Consider the following 18,461-nt stretch of genomic DNA (forward strand, 5'->3'; position numbering starts at 1 on the left):
TGTTTACTTATATGCCCTGTTTTGTTATATGTATACTTTAACAATAAAATTACTGTTGACTATAATTTGTGTACAAGCTTTTTCTTCTTAAAATAAATCTGTGTTTATTATGAACATTTGTTCGTTTGGCTTTATTTTTGTTTCTTATCCTCCTTTATATAAAAAGTTTTTTCAATAAAAATGTTTAATATTTTGCTGTGGGATTCCATTGCTCAGTCAAGTTCAAGCACCGCAGATTACCTGCAACAAATTTAATAAAAAAAATAAAAAATTTTTAAATAAATTTTAATATGACACCAATGTAATAGGTGATAAAAAGAAAAATTGTCTTACTGAAGACGTCTTTATTGGAATTTACTATAAAAACTCAATGTATAATGAGCAACAAATCTTTTATAATAAATAATAAATTCGTATAAATTTTCATATCATCAAGTGAAACTTTTTTATTGAAAATATTGGTTTAAAAAATTTGTAACTTTAAAAATATTGATCACAAAAGTTATAATGCATTTTAAACGTAACATACCTGTTACCTAATTGTCTTACTGATAACACCTTTATTGGAATTAAACCCAGGTCAGGACAAGTTCAGGATCATCACAATCACCCTGCTACTGGTATCATGTAACCCAGTACTACCTGTTCCATGCCCTGGTGCCTAGTAGGGTTTGCTTTTTTTTAACAAAGGCTAGGAGAAACAAACTTGAAGCTCTTGTTTGAGTAAAGGCTAGATATGGTATCTCAATAAAAATAATCATCTCAGGTATATGTTAACTACACCCAGCTAAAATTCCCCTGCTTCAAGGCTCTTGATTGAGTAAAGGCTAGATATGGTATCTCAATAAAAATACTCATCTTGGGCAAATGTTAATTGTATCCAGTTGAAATCCGGCTGGTAGTAAGGTTTTCCGAACTCTGCAGTAGCTCTCAGAAATGCTTATTCCATCAATAGCTGTTAAATATCAGAGTATTGGTAGTGCCTGATTGCGCATGGATGGTGTCCCCATTAATGTTTTTGGTGCACATTGTTGAGGCCACATAAAGAGCTTTAAGTTACAACTTTGGGTTAATTAGCAGGATTGAGACAACTGTATGGCTCATTACTTTAGATGCTGTGCTCTATCTATGATTGAGTCAAGTTATCTCTAAACTTAAATTATGAAATGAGCAACCCAAAATATTAAAACTAAAGTCCATCCCGACCAATTAACTGTTTTAATATATCTTTTACAAAGATTTGTGGTCTGTAAAGCAATCTTTCATCATCAGTGGTTGAATCTCACCACATGCAAAATTTCCCAGACTTGCTTGGTCTTTATAAAACTAATTTAAATTCCACTGTTCTATCTTCTGATCTCAGTGCTGATTGGTCTGTCCCTTGGTTTGCAAAGACTCCAATAGCCACTTGCTTGGGTTGGGGGCATATCTACGCATCAATTCACCTATTTTTCATAAAATCAGGTCTGAATCCTTTGACCATTCTTTGTATGCTTCCGCTTAGCACCTCTTCACTCGATCACCTTTCTTTTTGTTCTTTATCGTTCTCCTTCTTCAAAAGACTGCACTCTTTTAGATGTCATTTCCAATCAAATTGACCTTGCCCTTTTTTTTTACCCCTCTGCCAATATTGTTGCTATTGAAGACTAATGCTCCTTACACTGAATGGCTTTGCTCTAACATAACTGACCGTGCTGGCATTAAAGCTAATAACTTCTGCAAGTCTCAATATCTTATTTGGATATTTAACAGTGCGACTTGATTTTCAGACATCTACCTTAACTCCTTGATTTGTAATTTGTGTCTGACCTTAGCTTGTGTTCAGTTTCTCTTTTTCTCCTTTAGGTAATTCTGTTCGCGCAATGATCTCTATAAATCTTTTATCTCATACTTTATCTTTGGACTTGCCCTATCTTTGCACTATTTATTACTAGCCTAAAGCTGACTAGGATTCCTTCAGTGATTTGCTTCGTTACGGTCCTTGGGCTGATATCTTATCTCTCTTTGCTGATAAATGTGCCTCCTATGTAATCTCCTGGATCCAGGCAGGAAAGGAAGCTTTTAAGTCATTCTACTTAAAAAAATTTTGAAATAAAAATATACAAAAAAATGCATATTCAAAATTAAAATAAACTTTATACAATCTAACCTGTAATCCTTTAAATATCACCACCAGACAATAACACTGTACTAAACACTGTTCAGTTCATACAATTCATATTCGAACATCATAAAGTTATATGAAACCAACAAAAAATAAAAAAAATACCCTTTATTTAAAATAAGGTAATCACTAGCTTCTTTTACCTAAAACAGCCTGTTAAGATACAATTTCAATATATCACCTATAAAATAGAACATTTTTCATTACCTTACATCTTGAAAATATAAACTTTAGTAATTCTAAAAAAGATTTAAAAAATATATACGAAAGATGCATATTATTTATAAACAAACAAAATATAATTATAAATATATAATTATATTATCTATGATTATGATGGACAGTTTTAGAAATATTTTGAAGATTCTTAAGAAATGCAGATTTTATAGCCATTTATAACCACATCAACAATACTTTGTGTAATTTTAGATTAAGACATCTCAGTTGACTCATAACAAATTAAATAGACTTTGATACTATTTTAATGGTTTTTTTATTTCTACCTTTTTGCTTATAAAATAGTTAAGGTCACCATGTGGGAGATTAAAATCCTCTGTTTGCTTTTTTTAAAACTTTCTTTTTTTAAATGCAAAACAATTCTATAGTTTTAAAGATAATAACTGTGGATATTGTACCTTTTACCTTGTATACCAATTTTTCTTTAAAAATTTGTATACCAATTTTTCTTTAAAAATTTGTATACCAATTTTTCTTTAAAAATTTGTATACCAATTTTCCTTTAAAAATTTGTATACAAATTTTTCTTTAAAAATTTGTATACAAATTTTTCTTTAAAAATTTGTATACAAATTTTTTCAAAACTTGAAAAAGTAAAACTGGAAACCTTAAAAAAACTTTAATGTAATTTTAAATTTATATTAGTGAGACATTTTCTTATAAAAGAAATGCTGAAAGACTTTTTCAAACACTCATGAATGAGTAGTGGCAGCAGCATTAACTTCAGTATTAAAATATAACAGATTACATTAAACTTTTTTTATTTTTGTTTTACATTTTACTAATTAATAATAAAAATAAATAAAACTTGAAATTTAGTAATTTTAAGCTTTATTTCTTTTGAATTTGAACAAATCAGAAAAATAACATTAGTTTTTATAGAAAATCAAAATTTTATCAACAGAAACTCTAGGTAGAAATTTATAATAGGGATAGTGAGAACCATATTACATAGAGAATCATGAAACATTACAGTTGTGGAAACTTGTTAAAAGTCAGCACAACTGCAATGTTTCAGTTTCCATATGGTTAAAACAGTAACTAATAGATCACTTTTTTGGTGTAAGAGCTTAATAGATTCACAACCATTTGCTATCAATAGGCCCACAATGATCTAATTGATAGCTTATGATTTTGATTATATAATTATTGAAAAAAAAAATTACATTTAAAATAACACAATTATTTTTATCAGCAAGTATGTTTGACACAACACTAATGCAAGAGGGAGGCTGAAACTGTAGTACTCCACTGTAACAAAAGTGATCTTGAAAAACCAGTTTTTTAATGTGTTGTACTTATTGAAAGTTGTATGTAATTATATGCATATTAGATCCAAATGCTCTAGTTGGTTTAAACTTATTAATTTTCATTAAATTTCACGCTTTTATTGACTTTTTATGATTATCATAGGTTGTAATAAGTTACCTCACAAGTGGGGTACCATAATACAAATTTTTAATTTTACTTTATACGTTTCTACAAGTTTTTTTTTTTTCAATGCTGCCTCCTGACCACTTAAATTCTTCTTAACATATTTCATCTATTAAAACTTTTTATGAAGATTTACCGGTATTTAAAATCTACTTCAATATTTTTAGAAATAATTTTACAGTCAAAATTAACTAATTTAGTTTTGGAAATTATTGTTTTTATTTAAGATTCTGTTTACAAATTGATTAATTTGATTCAACACAAATTGATACCATAAACAAAATTGCAAATCCATAACAAAAATGCAAAAAATGTTTGCATAGAGAATAATTTATTACTTTTTTCACACTTTTCCATTGTGTTTTTTGTTTTTGTAAAGTTTAAATTTTTGGCAATGGAACAGAATTTTTAACTTGATGTTCAAGTACAGGTGTTTATAGACTCAATAAATAGTCATGCAAACTGAAATATAACAATGATAAATAATTGTTATAAAAGTAATGAATTATTGTTCAATGATAAATTCTTACAACATAAATAAATATTGTAAAATATATCACTATAACAGTAATGAATCTTTATAACTATATTCATTGGTTAAACTATTCCTTTTATTATTATTGTTTCTATTGTTGTTGTTGTTATTGTTAATATTATTATTATATGAGTGTTTTTAAAATGTTTTTTTAGATGTTAAACTTGTTTGTTGCTGTCATCATGGATAATTTCTCTTTTCTAACTGAAGATTCCAGTATTCTTGGACCTCATCATTTGGATGAATTTGTTACTGTTTGGTCAGATTTTGACCCTCGGGCTAGGTTTTTCATTTTTCATTCTTTCTTAAATGTATATAATCAAAGATCGAATCTTAATAAAACTTAAAATTACAAATAAAGAAAATTAAAATTGAACAAAAAAACTTTTAATAATAAAAATTTTACTTACATTTTCTAAACTTTTAGGAATTCTGAAATTTATGATTTTACAATGAAAAAAGTTGAATAAACATGAGTTAAAATTAAAATATTTTCTGTTAATAAAAGATATTCAAAAAAGCTTTTTTTTTTTTTTTTCTTTCGTAAAAAAAAAAAAATTTTCTTTATATAAAATATATATATAACAATTAATATAATATATAACAGTTAATACTTCTGTATATAAAATGCATAAAAATGTGCTAGTTATAAAAATGAGAAAATGCGTTACAATAAAAAAAATTTGTACCAACACTGGTAATAAACTTATATGTTCTATGGTTTCATTTTACTTTTTTTTTATATTTTTATTTATTTTTATTAACTAGTGTGATGACTCTGTTCATTTTTTTTTTATTCATTTAGTGGTCGCATACAATATACCGAGTTGTGTGAATTATTAAGACAAATGACACCACCATTAGGTTTGGGAAGAAAGTGTTTAAAAGTTGTAGCATATAAGGTAATTAACATTTTTAATATATGCAAGTGACTTTAGAAATTTTAATCATATATTTATCTCACTGAGGCACAGTGGGGCAGAATGTGCCAAAGTATTTAAAAATTAATTGTCAATGCTGCATGCTGAAAACTTTTTTAATAGTAAACATTAGCAGAAATATTATTTAAGATATATAAGAGTTTGACAAGTGTTTTGTAATGGGTTTTTTTCATTTTGTAATAATTAACTTTTTTATGTTACTGTTATTGTAAATTAATTTTACTGAGTATCATTTTAGGTTATATGGTTTATATTACTAATATTTTTTTTTTTTTTTGATCATACACTTTGGAACAGTTTAACCTAACTGTAATCCTTAGTTTGAATGCATTGATAGCAGATAGTTTTTGATATATATTTTGCTGTAACCAGCTTTGTTACAGTCAATGTTGTTATATATGCAGATGTTCACCAAAAGACATGAAAAACATTCACAAAAATTATCTTACTCATACAAGTTACCATCAAAATATGTCAAGTATAAGGAGACACAGAGACAGATTTTGGTAAAGAATAAAAATATATACAAAAGGTGTTCCAACAAAAAAAAAGACTTGTTGTTGACAAGTCAAAATCTGGAAGATCAAGAAATCGAAATGCTGATAATATTCTTCAAAACACTTTTTTTAAAAAAATGAATTTGCTGAAATTATAGGATTAAACAAAGTTACATATAGTCCTAATTTGTACATCAAGTGGAAATAAATAATTCAAATATATAAATGAAATAAATATTAGCTAGTTTCTGTTACTTTGCCTGGAAACTGAAAAATTCTGCCTGAATTTTTATTCATGGAGCTGAAGTAATGAAAAATCTATTATTGCCAAGATGTCTATTTATTAAAGAAATTCAAGAAGCTAGATAAATTGTTTCTGCAAAAACTCAGGAATGAAAACAAATGAAGAAGTTATGAGAAGACTTTTATTCATCCAGTTATTTCATTCTATTGAAAACCGATTTTATCAATAAAAAAAATTTCTTTGCGGTGTTCTTAAACATTTTATTTTCAAGAATTCTGCATTCTAAAATGCTTTAGAACATAGAATTCTTATTTATTCAATCCTCATATTTTTTCAATAAGTCATTCTTTCCTCTATTTTATTATACGTGCTTTTACTCTATAAAAAAATGAAGCTAAAAAAATTTACAATTGAAAATTTGATTTATCTATGAACATAGATAAATGTAATTTTAAATTGTAATTTTTTTTAGTTACATTTTTTAAAAATTATTTTTTTCTATGAACATAGATACATGTAATTTTCAGTTGTAATTTTTTTTTACTTACATTTTTTTATAGAGTAAAAGCGGGTAGAATGAAATTGAGGATAGAATAAAAAAGATAATGTGCTCCTATTTATTTATTGAATAAAGATTTTGCATATATTTTTTAATCATGTTGTGGAGAATCTTTTTCTGGATAAGATGCTATAATTTTAATATAAAATAAATAATTTTTTATTATGAATGGTCAAATTTTCAGTTTTTTTTTTTTTTTTTCGAAAAATTGTCATAAAACTCTTGGAAGTGAAATTTGCATAGAAATTAAAACCTTGTATAACTTTTGTCAGTATAAAATCATTTTTAAAAGATTAAATTTCCAGTAAAGGGTTGTTAAAAACGGAAATGGTAGCTATAGGGTCGAATAAATACTTTTTTAGAATGAAATATTTTTTTTTTCCAATTAAACAAAGTTCCTTAAAAAAAATTTTTTTAAAAATTATTTGGTTTTTATACATTTAAATACCTCTAAATTTACTCTATAGGTTTTTAAGGATTCAGTAATAATAATAATAAATATAATCTTGTTTTTTATTGTTTTTTATTATAGCAATTATATCAACAAAAACCATTAAAATAATTTTAACACAAAAAACGCTACTTAGTCACACTGTTCAAGATCATGAAGCTAATAGTAATGAGACTATTATTTTGCATGAAGCTAATAGTAATGAGACTATTATTTTGCATGAAGCTAATAGTAATGAGACTATTATTTTGCATGAAGCTAATAGTAAGCAGACTATTATTTTGCATGAAGCTAATAGTAAGCAGACTATTATTTTGCATGAAGCTAATAGTAAGCAGACTATTATTTTGCATGAAGCTAATAGTAATGAGACTATTATTTTGCATGAAGCTAATAGTAAGGAGACTATTATTTTGCTTTTCTAATCACTAACTCTGAAACACAAATGTTAAGGAAATGGCTGCCTCTTAAAGAAAAAAGTTAGGTGTGGAACTGCCAGAGAAGTAGTAGAGGTCTTGCATAACAAATGTAGTAGCAACTGTATCCATAACAAGCTATCTGAATTCAGATATGTTATTGCTACTTCAATTAAAACATTCGAAATTAGATACTCTATGCTGACATATAAATGGTATACCAAGAAATTGTTTGCAAAACCATCCATATTTTGAAATTTTTTTTTAATTGTCACAAATTTATTTGTTTTGTAATCTTTTTTGTTATTGAAGTTTAGATTAAAATAAAAAAGTATAATATATTTTAAATTTTATAGCAATCATAATTTCTTACTTAAATGCTTTAAAAATGATCAACAATAAAGTTTAACAACTTTCTTAAACTTTTTTTTTTTAATTAACTAAGGTTGAATGAAAAATGCTGCAACACTATGCCAAAAAATATTTTACTAAATTTTGATATTCAGAGACCTGACAATAAAGTTAAAATAACTGCAAATAAAATAGTCATATATTGAAAAATATCCAGGACTAGACCAGATAATATATAGTTAAAGATAACCTGGTTTCTCACTCTTTGTTTAACTTATCTTTTTACAACTTTGTTTAATTATTTAAATATTAATTTATGTATTTTGTGTGTGAGTTTAGCGTTTGGTTAAAATGAACATGACTCTATATAAAGATGGTACAGTCGACTACACAGGAACATTTTTTGCATTGGTACGCACAGCATTAGAAGTTTATACTGAAAATGGTTAGAATTACTTTTTAATTTTTTAGACTTAAAATTATTTAGTATTAAGGGTCGTCTATAAAGAACGTCATTTAGAACTTAATTACTAACCAAAAGTAGAAGTTTATTAGTTCCCTTCTGCAGAGATTTTCATTGAACATAAGGCGCTACAATATTCTTAAAATCTCTGCGAGTGATTGCCAACATTCTCCTACGTTTTGCCATTAGTTAAACTTAGTATGATGTCCTTTATGGGTGACCCCTTATAATAAATGATAAAATTATGTTTAAACTTTTAATTTCTTTGTAAAACATTGGAAATAAATTTTTAAGAATTTTATGTTTGTTAACAATAATGCATTTTGTATTACTACTATCATCACCACCATCATGATCATCATCATCATCTTTATCATTATTATTATCATCACCAACAAATGAAGAAACAAAAATATTTATAACTGTTAATAACTTTAAAAATTAACTAAAAAATAATTATAACAATTGTAAAAGTATAACTAAAATATAAATTGATAAAAGTAAAGCTCTTACTAATAATAATTAATATAAAAATTTTTTAATAAAAATATTAAGTTGAAAATCAAATAGAAAAATTATATCTTAAGATTAAAATATTTGAACTTAATGTTTTGAAATTTTTAGTGCAATAAGCTTTTTTTGTGTATTTGATTTAATAAAAGAAAATGTCATTATTCTTATGGATGTAGGTTGTAAGTTGTTAATATGACTTTAAAAAACACTTTCTTTTGACCCCAACCAGTAGCTAATTAGGAGTTGAAAGGTATGTAGTAAGATGATTCAGTATTGTCATTATCATTGACATTGTTATTATCATTGTCATTGCAATCATCATCAAAACTCAATTTTTTTAAAGGTTTATATTTTTAGCAAATCTGAAAAGCAACGATTTAGCTTTACGCAAAATGTTAAAGTCAGAGTTTCCAAATATTTCCAAGCGTACCTTAGACTTAGTTATTCCCAGAAACCCAAGAGGTAAATACAATTATGTAAAAATTTTATTAAAAAATATTTTTTTGGTGTAATTATCGATTAGTTTGTTTATTTATTCATTTAGAAAAGTTAAAAATTATTTATTCATTTAGAAAAGTTAAAAATTATTTATTCATTTAGAAAAGTTAGAAATTATTTATTCATTTAGAAAAGTTAAGAATTTTTAATTTATTGGTAGATTCCAAGCACATGTCCATTGGAAAAATTTTTGCAGCAAAACTTATTTTGGAGAACTACAGGAGTGTTCGTAGAAATGGTAAAAGAAAAAAGTCAGCCGTAAGTTGTTAGTTTTGAGTATTTAAATAAACTGTAATAAAAGAAACTTTGTTGTTGTTGTTTTTTTTATTACCTTTATTTATTACATGTCTAAACATTTTGGATATTTATACAACTCCCAATTCACTTAGAAGTTTTTTCAATTTACTTTCTCAAACGCATTTTTATTAAATTATAGAATAAATAATATAAATTCTTCAAGTTACTTGAATAATATAAAAGTAGCTATGTTTTAATCTAATAATTTAATTTTAATCTAATTTGACTTGAATATCATTGATCATTGTTCTGTATTTTGATCATTGTGCTTTCTCTTTTTTTTTACGCATGTCTACCTTGCTGGAACAAACATTTGTATATAGTATACAGTATGAATAGCATTAATGTAAATAAAATATTTAAAATTATATTAAAAAAATAAAAAACAATCCAGATAGGAATATCTTTTAAATGCTAAATATTCACTTCTTGATGCTTTCTAGCTGATAAGTACAACCAGACACTCATATTGAATGCTGATTGAATGTTAGGCGTGTGAATTTAGTTACATTTGGTAGTTAAACCAAAAGTTTAAGTTCAAGTCAATTTTCAAGGAGGTAGTGATCAAGTGGTAGTGATCAAGGAGGTAGTTATCAAGTGGTAGAACCCTTGTTTTATTAGTAAGACATAAAAAGTTTTAATTTAGTTTTAGAAAAGAATTTTCAATTATCGAGTGTTGTTATACCTTGCTCTTGTTATCGATTGTGTTAATTATTGGTTATCATTGTTATCTGCCTAAAATAAGTAAAGAAATATATCGAGAAATTTTGGAAAATTTTTTTTTGCAAGTTGACATTTTTAAGATGATTGGTTTTGGAGTTGGATTTATTTTACGGCAATATAAAGAGACTCGACTTATTGAAAGAAAAGCAGGAAGTTGAAAAAAGTTTAATTTCTCCATCAAAAGAACTTGATGGAAAAATTAAAGAAATTTGTTGTTCAAAAAATCCATGTAAATTTTTAAATTGAGAAAACTTTAGTTTAATAGAAGGCAATAAAACCTATTGCAGAAAGGACTTTTCATGATTGCCAGGCCAGCAATATTTTTATTATTTAAAAGGTAGATATTTTGCCAACATGTTTAAGTATATTCTAACTAAAACATTTTTCTCTCATGGAAAAATGATTTTTTAAATCTGTTATCCATTTTTCTCAGATGAAAAAAATGGATAACAGATTTAAAAAAATTAACTCAAAGCTAAATACAAGAGTTAAGGTCAATTACTCTAAAAAATATTCAATTTCTATTTAAGTACCCAATGAAAAATGTAAAAAATTATTGAAATAAAAAAAAACAACTTAGCTTCGTTGTGTGAAAAATCAGAAAAACCTTTAGGTAGTTTTCAAGAAATTAACAGTTAAAGGGTGCTAAATTTCATCATATTCAACCAATATTTAAACATTTTAATGAAATTAAAAGGAAGTTCAGCATTATTTTTTAACTAGATTTTATGTAATTAACTTATTAATGCCCAAGATGCTTTGCAAACAATCTAAAAAATTATTTTTTCAGAAAATATTAGTTTTATTTATAATAAATTAAAATTATTTATAATTTCTTTTATTAACAATGTACAAATTTCTTTTTAATTTTTTGAATTTTGAACATTTAATTTAAGTTTTAACATTTTAAGCTCAATAAACAAATCGGTACTTTTGGTTAGGTTGTTGTTTAAGTATGTTTTACAAGATGTTCCGATTGTTTTGGGAATAAACTACGACAATGGTTTATCATGATTTATATGTGGTTTGAATGGAAATATAGAAATTATAGACAATAGTCTATAAATTCAATTTTTTGGTAATACAAATTTGTTAAATAAGACTTTTTAATTACCAAAATATATAAATTTATATAAAATTATTCAACAACTTTATATATTACCAAAAACTTTATATTCAAATATCAAAACGTTCTGTAATATATGACAACTTTGTATATATAACGGGTTATTTTGGTCTGCATAATTAATTTCTACTTGCTGAAGTTTGTTGCATGTTAATTTAAATAATCTGTTTTCTATTTTAATTATATAATTGGCTAACTGTTTTTTAAAATCTTCTCTAAAAATTCTTTTATATGGTCTATCTTTTTTTTAAGTTTTTATTTAACTTTTATTTTAAGCTTTCTCATTGTAGTTAAGGTGGTTGGTAAGCAGAAGATAGTATGGCTCAAAATGAGGTTTTGAGTTTTTAAAAAAACGCAGACCAGATATCATACTGTTTTCGTGAGAAATGTAATAGTGCTACTAAATTTACCGATTTATACCTGCCTCAACCCAAACCCTCAGTTGATGTAGTTGCATCCCCTTGCATATTCTACCTAAATCAGTCGATACAGCAGCTCTCCTTTTTATGTTCTCAATATATATTAATATATTATTTGGTCTGCTTTTTTGAAAGCTAAAAAACCTCATTTTGAGCCATACTATCTTCTGCTTACCAAGGTGGTTTTTAAGAAATTGGCGTCAGTCGGTTATTAGTTTAAACAATCAAGATATTTCCGTAAAATATCTGGTTTGCAAAATAATCGATTAGATTGTTTAAAGGCAAACTAAAAAAAATCTTACTGTGGAGTACATGCAAGTTTTTAAAATTTATTGAAAATGTAATATGTCTATAAAGATTTTATGTTATATAACTTAATGTAAAATAATTGCGGAATATTATGGAATCTGAACTTTAGCTTTAATTTCCAGGCCTGTGGAACCTCAAGTTCTTGAATGCTATTCTTAAGTGAGGGCTTACCTCGGTGCTGGAATTATTTTAACAAAGACATTTAGACAATAGAATGTTTCTGAAGGAAATAGAATTTAAAAAACTACTGGCAGCATATAATTTTTTTTGTTGTTGTTTTTTGAGGAAAGAGGAAAACATTATAACTTTAAGTGAAAAAAACACATGTTTTTTAGAAAATTTATGGATTTAGACACTTTGTAAAAGTTCTAGCTCTTTTGATCTACAATTATGTCCAAATTAAGGGCGTTTTTTAACTTTATTTAAAATAATTTGAAGCACACCGACTGAGCAAAATCCTAAAGAAGTTTAATGAGACTTTATAAAACTCTTAAATTCTGTGTAAACAAAAACAATTTAAGAAATTTTTGTAAAACACAAGAAGAAGTCGTTGTATAAAAACAAAAAAAAAGTTACAGGTGAAATTTTGATAAAAAATTATAACTTGTATAAGTTTTACTAATTCGTCTCAACTTCGTTGTTCATGCCTTCTATCAATAAATGTTTCAAACTGTCTTTTTTTTTTAATCCAGTTTGACTTCTAGAGAACGCAAGTCAACTAAAAAACTGACGAGCTCTTGGCTAGCTGATTCTTAAATTCAAAATTTTTATTAAAAATGCATTTTAAGGAGGACTGTTGGAACGAAAACCAACAATATCAGCTCATTTTACATTTTATCATAAGATAAGATACTTGCAACAAACATATTAGTATGTTGTTATCACAGGTAACGTATATAGATGAGATATTTTATGTGTACGGTTACGCACAATGCACGATATCCAGTTAAATTGTTATTTTTTACTCATTTCATTTTAATTTTGCTAAAAGTAAAATTTATCTAACAATTAAGCTCTAAAGATTAACAGACCTTTGCAAAAGCTGTATCCCACTCGGAAACATTTCCCAATATTTATTACTTCTTATTTATTTTAATTTATGTAAAATTAAGAAGTTGCATGGTACTTGTGTCGAATTGTATTGTACTTGTATCAGAGTTTAAGTGATTAATGGTGGGGTTAGATAAAAGTATAGGGGTGGTTTGGTTGAAGGTAACGTGGTAGCCGGGACTACAGTTCTATTTCTTTATTATTATTGAAAAAGTAAATTTTTTTTCGATGCTAATGATTTTTTTTTTATTTATTTTTTTTTCATATTTATAGATTGATCCTGTACTGGTTGCGAATGAAACATAACCGCACTTATTGAGCTCGGTTTGAATTCTATTTTTATACGAAATCTCTGTTATTTATTTTTACCACGATAAGCATTTTGCCACAGATTGCTGTTATCTCCGCAAAAAGCAGAAAATAGACAATAAATAGAAAATAATAGACAATAAAGTTTTATCCTTCGCAAAACAGTGACGGAAATATATTGCAACGGTTCTAATTTAAAGAATATGACTTAAACAAATTAACAAACAAAACAAGTTATTAAATTAATTATTTATTACAAATTTATGAGTTTATGACAAACAACTTTTTTATTACAAAATTTGACTTTATGACAAATAACATTGGTTTGGTTAACTTAATTTGGTTAAATTAAAAAACAATTGAACGCTTAAAAAATGTAATAAATAACAAGTGATTGTTTTTTTTATTTCTCTTTCCCTTGCCCTGCCACTAAACTAAGAGTTTTATCTTTATCAGGAATATGGTTAACTTTACCACAACATGTTTAACGATACCAAAACAACGGTGGGTTCATATTAATTGGTTTCCATAAAAAAGTTTACCAAAAGAAAAAAATTATAAAATATTAGTTTTAATTGTATCGTTTTTTTTTGCTAAAAGTTTTTTTTATCAATTTCCTCTTGACATATTTCCAAAAAAGAATTTTTAATGCTTTTTTTTGCATTTGATACCTAGGTCAATGTAGTATACTGTTTAGAAAAAAAAATTTTGTTTAGTTTTATGGTTTCGGCCAGGTTTTTCATTTACCATATTTTTTTTATCATTTTTAATAAGTTTTTTTTTTGTCTGGTCACAGTTTTTTTATATTATCATTATTGAACAAATTTTGCTCCTTTTTACAAGCATATTATCCCATTTAAGGTTTTATATATCTTCACATCCTTTAGAATTTATAGTTTATACAGTTTAAAAACTATGGAGGTGCTGTACTTTTTTAAAATAATTAGTTATATAATTGGTTTTATAAATCACATGTTTTTCTGGTCAAATATAGCTGGCTATTTGGTCAAATAAAGTCATGTTGGTCACCTGGTCAAATAAAATTATGCTAGGGATCTACTATAATTGTTAGTTTTTTTAGATAAAAATTTTTTCTTTTGCAAGGTATGAATCAGTTTGCTTTCCGATGCTTCAGTAAATTTGCATGGATATTTGGATGGTTAAGCGCCAAACCAGCCTATACAACAAAGTTGAAAAAAATTAGTTTACATTAAAAAATGATTTATATAGTGTTTCTTTGCAAACACTAAATTACTATAATTAAAATTTTTAAGTGCACTGAACTGCAATTACTTTTAATTTTTTCGATTTAGTGGCTTTTGTTAAAGACTGCGTCAAATTATCTCATTTCAACATATTCGTTGTATTGGCTGGTTTGGCGCTAAGTCATCCATTTCTTTTTTAAAGTTAAGTATTTTTAAACTTTTGATTATGAACTGCGCTAAAAAGAATTCAGACTTGATAGGTTAATACTGTTGTTTAGAGCTTACTTCTATATTTAGCTATCAGTGGTGCATTTGTTTGTATCCCAAAAAAAAGTTTTAAATAAACCAGTTTTAAAATTTCTTCCAAAATTTTTGCAAATTTATTGTGCCAGACTGAGTAAGTATTCAAAAATGTGTTTAAGGATGTTGTCAACAAATTTGTAAAACTCAGTCAAAGATAAGAACGTCATTAATATTAAAAACCATATAACAAGTGTTCTTAAATATGGGGAATTATGTAATAATCTATTTAATAAACGCAACCCACTTATTTTCAAACGTATGAAAAAACATGCGAGCCAAGTTAAATTGCAGGAAAAAATAGATTTGAGCATGCAAACCCATTGAACACACTATGTCTAAAAGACGTCTTAAAATTGTCTTTAATATGTAGTTTAAAAAACTTGTTGTTGTTAATATTAGATCATATTCTATTATTTTTAACTTTTAAATTTTGTTCATTAATTTTTATTTTAGTTTTTGTTCATTAATTTTTACGGAGTTTTAAACAATATTTTCAACAGTTTTATCTTACTTTGCAGAGTAGATAATGCCAGGAGCCCCAAGCAACAAATAAAACTCGCGGGTAAACTTACCTGATTTTTTTTAATTCCTTATTATTATGAAAATACCAATTGCAGTATTCCGTTAGTTCGCTAACGTAGCTGCTAGTTGGTTTCTTGATAATATATATAAAAGAAAAAGCGCTCTTTTTGCTCTCTCTCTCTCTCTCTCTCTCTCTCTCTCTCTTTTGCGTTTCATATTATTCAACGTGTGACTTGGCGTATGCACATGGAGCGATCCAAGATTTTATTGTAAATAACGAGTCGTATCTTCAAGAAATATATTACAAAGTAATCTTATCTACGTGATTTAATACTAGAGTCCCTTCTAAACTCTTAACGTAGCGCGTTGGTTAAATATTTAGCGGAATTGGGTTCTTAACGCCCTTACCCAATTTATTTTGGCGCCCATGACAAATAGACAAATTTCAGCTTTTTCTTTTTTTTTTATGGCTATAATTACGTAATATGTTGTTGACAGTCATAAAACGTAAATATCAAAAATGCAAAAGACAATAGCAACTCCAGCTTACCGCGCACAATTTGCTTAATAATAATTTTAAAATAAAATTTTAAATAAAGATTAAGCGGCACCCTTGGCTAATGTTAATACCGTTGTTACGTCACTGATTAAAAAAAAGAAAAGATAAAACGGGTTTTCTATATGATGAAAAAATATAATCTGAGTGCAGATGTGAGGGCCATTTCGAATGTATTTCCAAAGTATTAAAAAAATTGCTACAAATTGAACACTGGACTAGTCAGGTTAGATGAAAAGAAAAAAAGAATGCGAGTGCAGGAAAACCTGGAACTGCCGATAGAGTATGCTCCTATCATTTTGTCACCACGCACGGAAATTGCGAATTTGTCGATTTAATGTAGTTATTTTATATAAAATAAGTTGCTTATGAGTATTTCAAATGAAATATTAAATTTCTATAAGTCATATTACGTCATATTTATTTTTGATGAGAAATAGCAGTCATCAAATATTTCGAGCTGAAAAGAGAAATTTTAAAAATTGTATATTTTTCAAACTATTGCGACATTAACACACAAAAAAACATAATAAAAAAAAAATGTAATATTTAAACATTCAGGTGATCTAAGTTATGATAAAAATATAAATTTCTATAAGTCCGTGCTGCTAATTATAAATACAAAGAAAAAATATAATCACGCGCAGAAATGAAATAATGGAACGCGCAGAAGACTCATTGCCAACTAATTTCCGAGATAGCTACTATTTCAGTTTGACTATTTTTTTTATTTTCAACTTTTGCAGCTGAATAGTAAGATTATTAACTTTTGTCGATTAAAAAAGTATTGTTAAGGTGGTTTGCCACAAAATAATTTTTTTTTTTTGTCAAATTGAACCTTTTATTTAAAAAAATTAAATAAAATAGTTCCAAAATAAATTTTAGTTACAAGTTACAAAAAAAGAGTTGAATTTTTTGTAAAAACATCAAATTTTTGCCGAAAAAGGCGTAGAACTGAACACATAAATGAAACAAGAAAACTCAAAAATAAAATATCTATTTCTCTAAAAATTTTGCACAGATAATCTCACTTATATTATCTAGTTCCTGAACTAAAAATGAAGTTAATTGCACAAGTAGAAAGGCCAATTTTTGAATTGTGTACATGAAAAAATCATGAACAATAAGTAATAACACTATAAATAGAGCATCTTATGTTTTGATTTTAGTTCAGTCTCCAGATCTAAGTGATTACTGCAAATGCTGAAAATTTTAGCTCCATATCTTAACCCAATTTTAAAATACCTTACTCCACATAAAGGTAAGTAGTGAAAAATGACAAACTGAGAAAGCAACATTTTAAAAACAAAAAGATAAAAAACAGTCTAAAAACTTCCCAAAAGCATACAATTTTTTAGCTGTAAGTTTTAATAGATTTCTTTTTTTTTTTTTATTAAAAGTATTTTCTTTTTTATACATTGCTGACACAACCCCTGTCCTTTTTCAATGATCTAGTTACAGTCTTACCACTGCGTGGTATATTAAAATATTTAAAAACATGTTTAAGGCTAGATATTCCTTTGTTGAAAATCAATAAGTTGAATTTACTTTAATTTCTAAGTACATTTCTTCATAATTGACTTTTAAGATTGGTACAGTGGAAATGTACTGCTCTAAAAAGTAACAATCGTTTTAAAGTTAATGTCAAATGTACTCATGCCTTTATTTTGTGTGTTTTTTCCGCATTATTAGGTAACGTTGCAGAATAGCGGTGTAAATTAATTTTATTTTTTCGCTTGTTGCGCTCTCATCAGTGGAGGCTTTTTAAACATTAGGAACATTAGTTGAAATAATAAAAGAAAAAAGATTGCTGCCAATGATTGCTGAAATGAAATTATCGAAAAAAGATTGAAAAAAGATTGCTGCCCATGCCAAACCCTCAGTCGATGTAGCGGTACTTCCTTGTGGCAGCAGGCTATAAGATAGTCGATGTATGTACTGAAGCCAATAAACATTCCATTTGTTTATACTAAAAAGTGTCTACTTTGAGCAAGTCAACAACACGAAAACGCAACATATTACCCATAATTACTTATATTCATATACTTGTAAAAGTAATGTAAAAGTGCACTATTTATATAAACAAGATATACATTTGATTTTCAATCTGTATAAAAATTCTTTGTCATTTTGTATGTTTACTCTTTTTTGACAATCTGAGCAACTATCAACTTGCATTAAAATTTCAAATCAAATTAAAATCATTTAATCACTGTTTTTCATTCAATTTAAGTTTGCTAAGATTTTTAGCAAACATGATTTTTATAGTAAAGTTAATTTTACTTGCTTTATCGCTTGCTTTTCGGAACTTCTTTCTAGAGATTGTTCTCTTAACTTTT

At 26.4% G+C, this 18,461-nt stretch overlaps 1 protein-coding gene across 1 annotated transcript in view; it reads left to right on the forward strand.

The window, feature by feature from the left end:
• The window catches only part of LOC101237421 (voltage-dependent P/Q-type calcium channel subunit alpha-1A), a 171,320-nt gene extending 157,387 nt beyond the window's left edge, over positions 1 to 13,933 (forward strand). The window contains exons 35-40 of the mRNA XM_065799704.1: positions 4,526 to 4,653; positions 5,176 to 5,272; positions 8,169 to 8,274; positions 9,163 to 9,267; positions 9,464 to 9,561; positions 13,501 to 13,933. Of these exons, the coding sequence (XP_065655776.1) occupies positions 4,526 to 4,653; positions 5,176 to 5,272; positions 8,169 to 8,274; positions 9,163 to 9,267; positions 9,464 to 9,561; positions 13,501 to 13,533 (567 nt within the window). The 3' untranslated portion in view covers positions 13,534 to 13,933. The remainder of the gene's footprint in view (positions 1 to 4,525; positions 4,654 to 5,175; positions 5,273 to 8,168; positions 8,275 to 9,162; positions 9,268 to 9,463; positions 9,562 to 13,500) is intronic.
• The last annotated feature ends 4,528 nt before the right edge of the window (positions 13,934 to 18,461 follow it).

Source organism: Hydra vulgaris, chromosome 06, assembly GCF_038396675.1.
Source record: "Hydra vulgaris chromosome 06, alternate assembly HydraT2T_AEP".
Lineage (NCBI taxonomy): Eukaryota > Metazoa > Cnidaria > Hydrozoa > Anthoathecata > Hydridae > Hydra > Hydra vulgaris.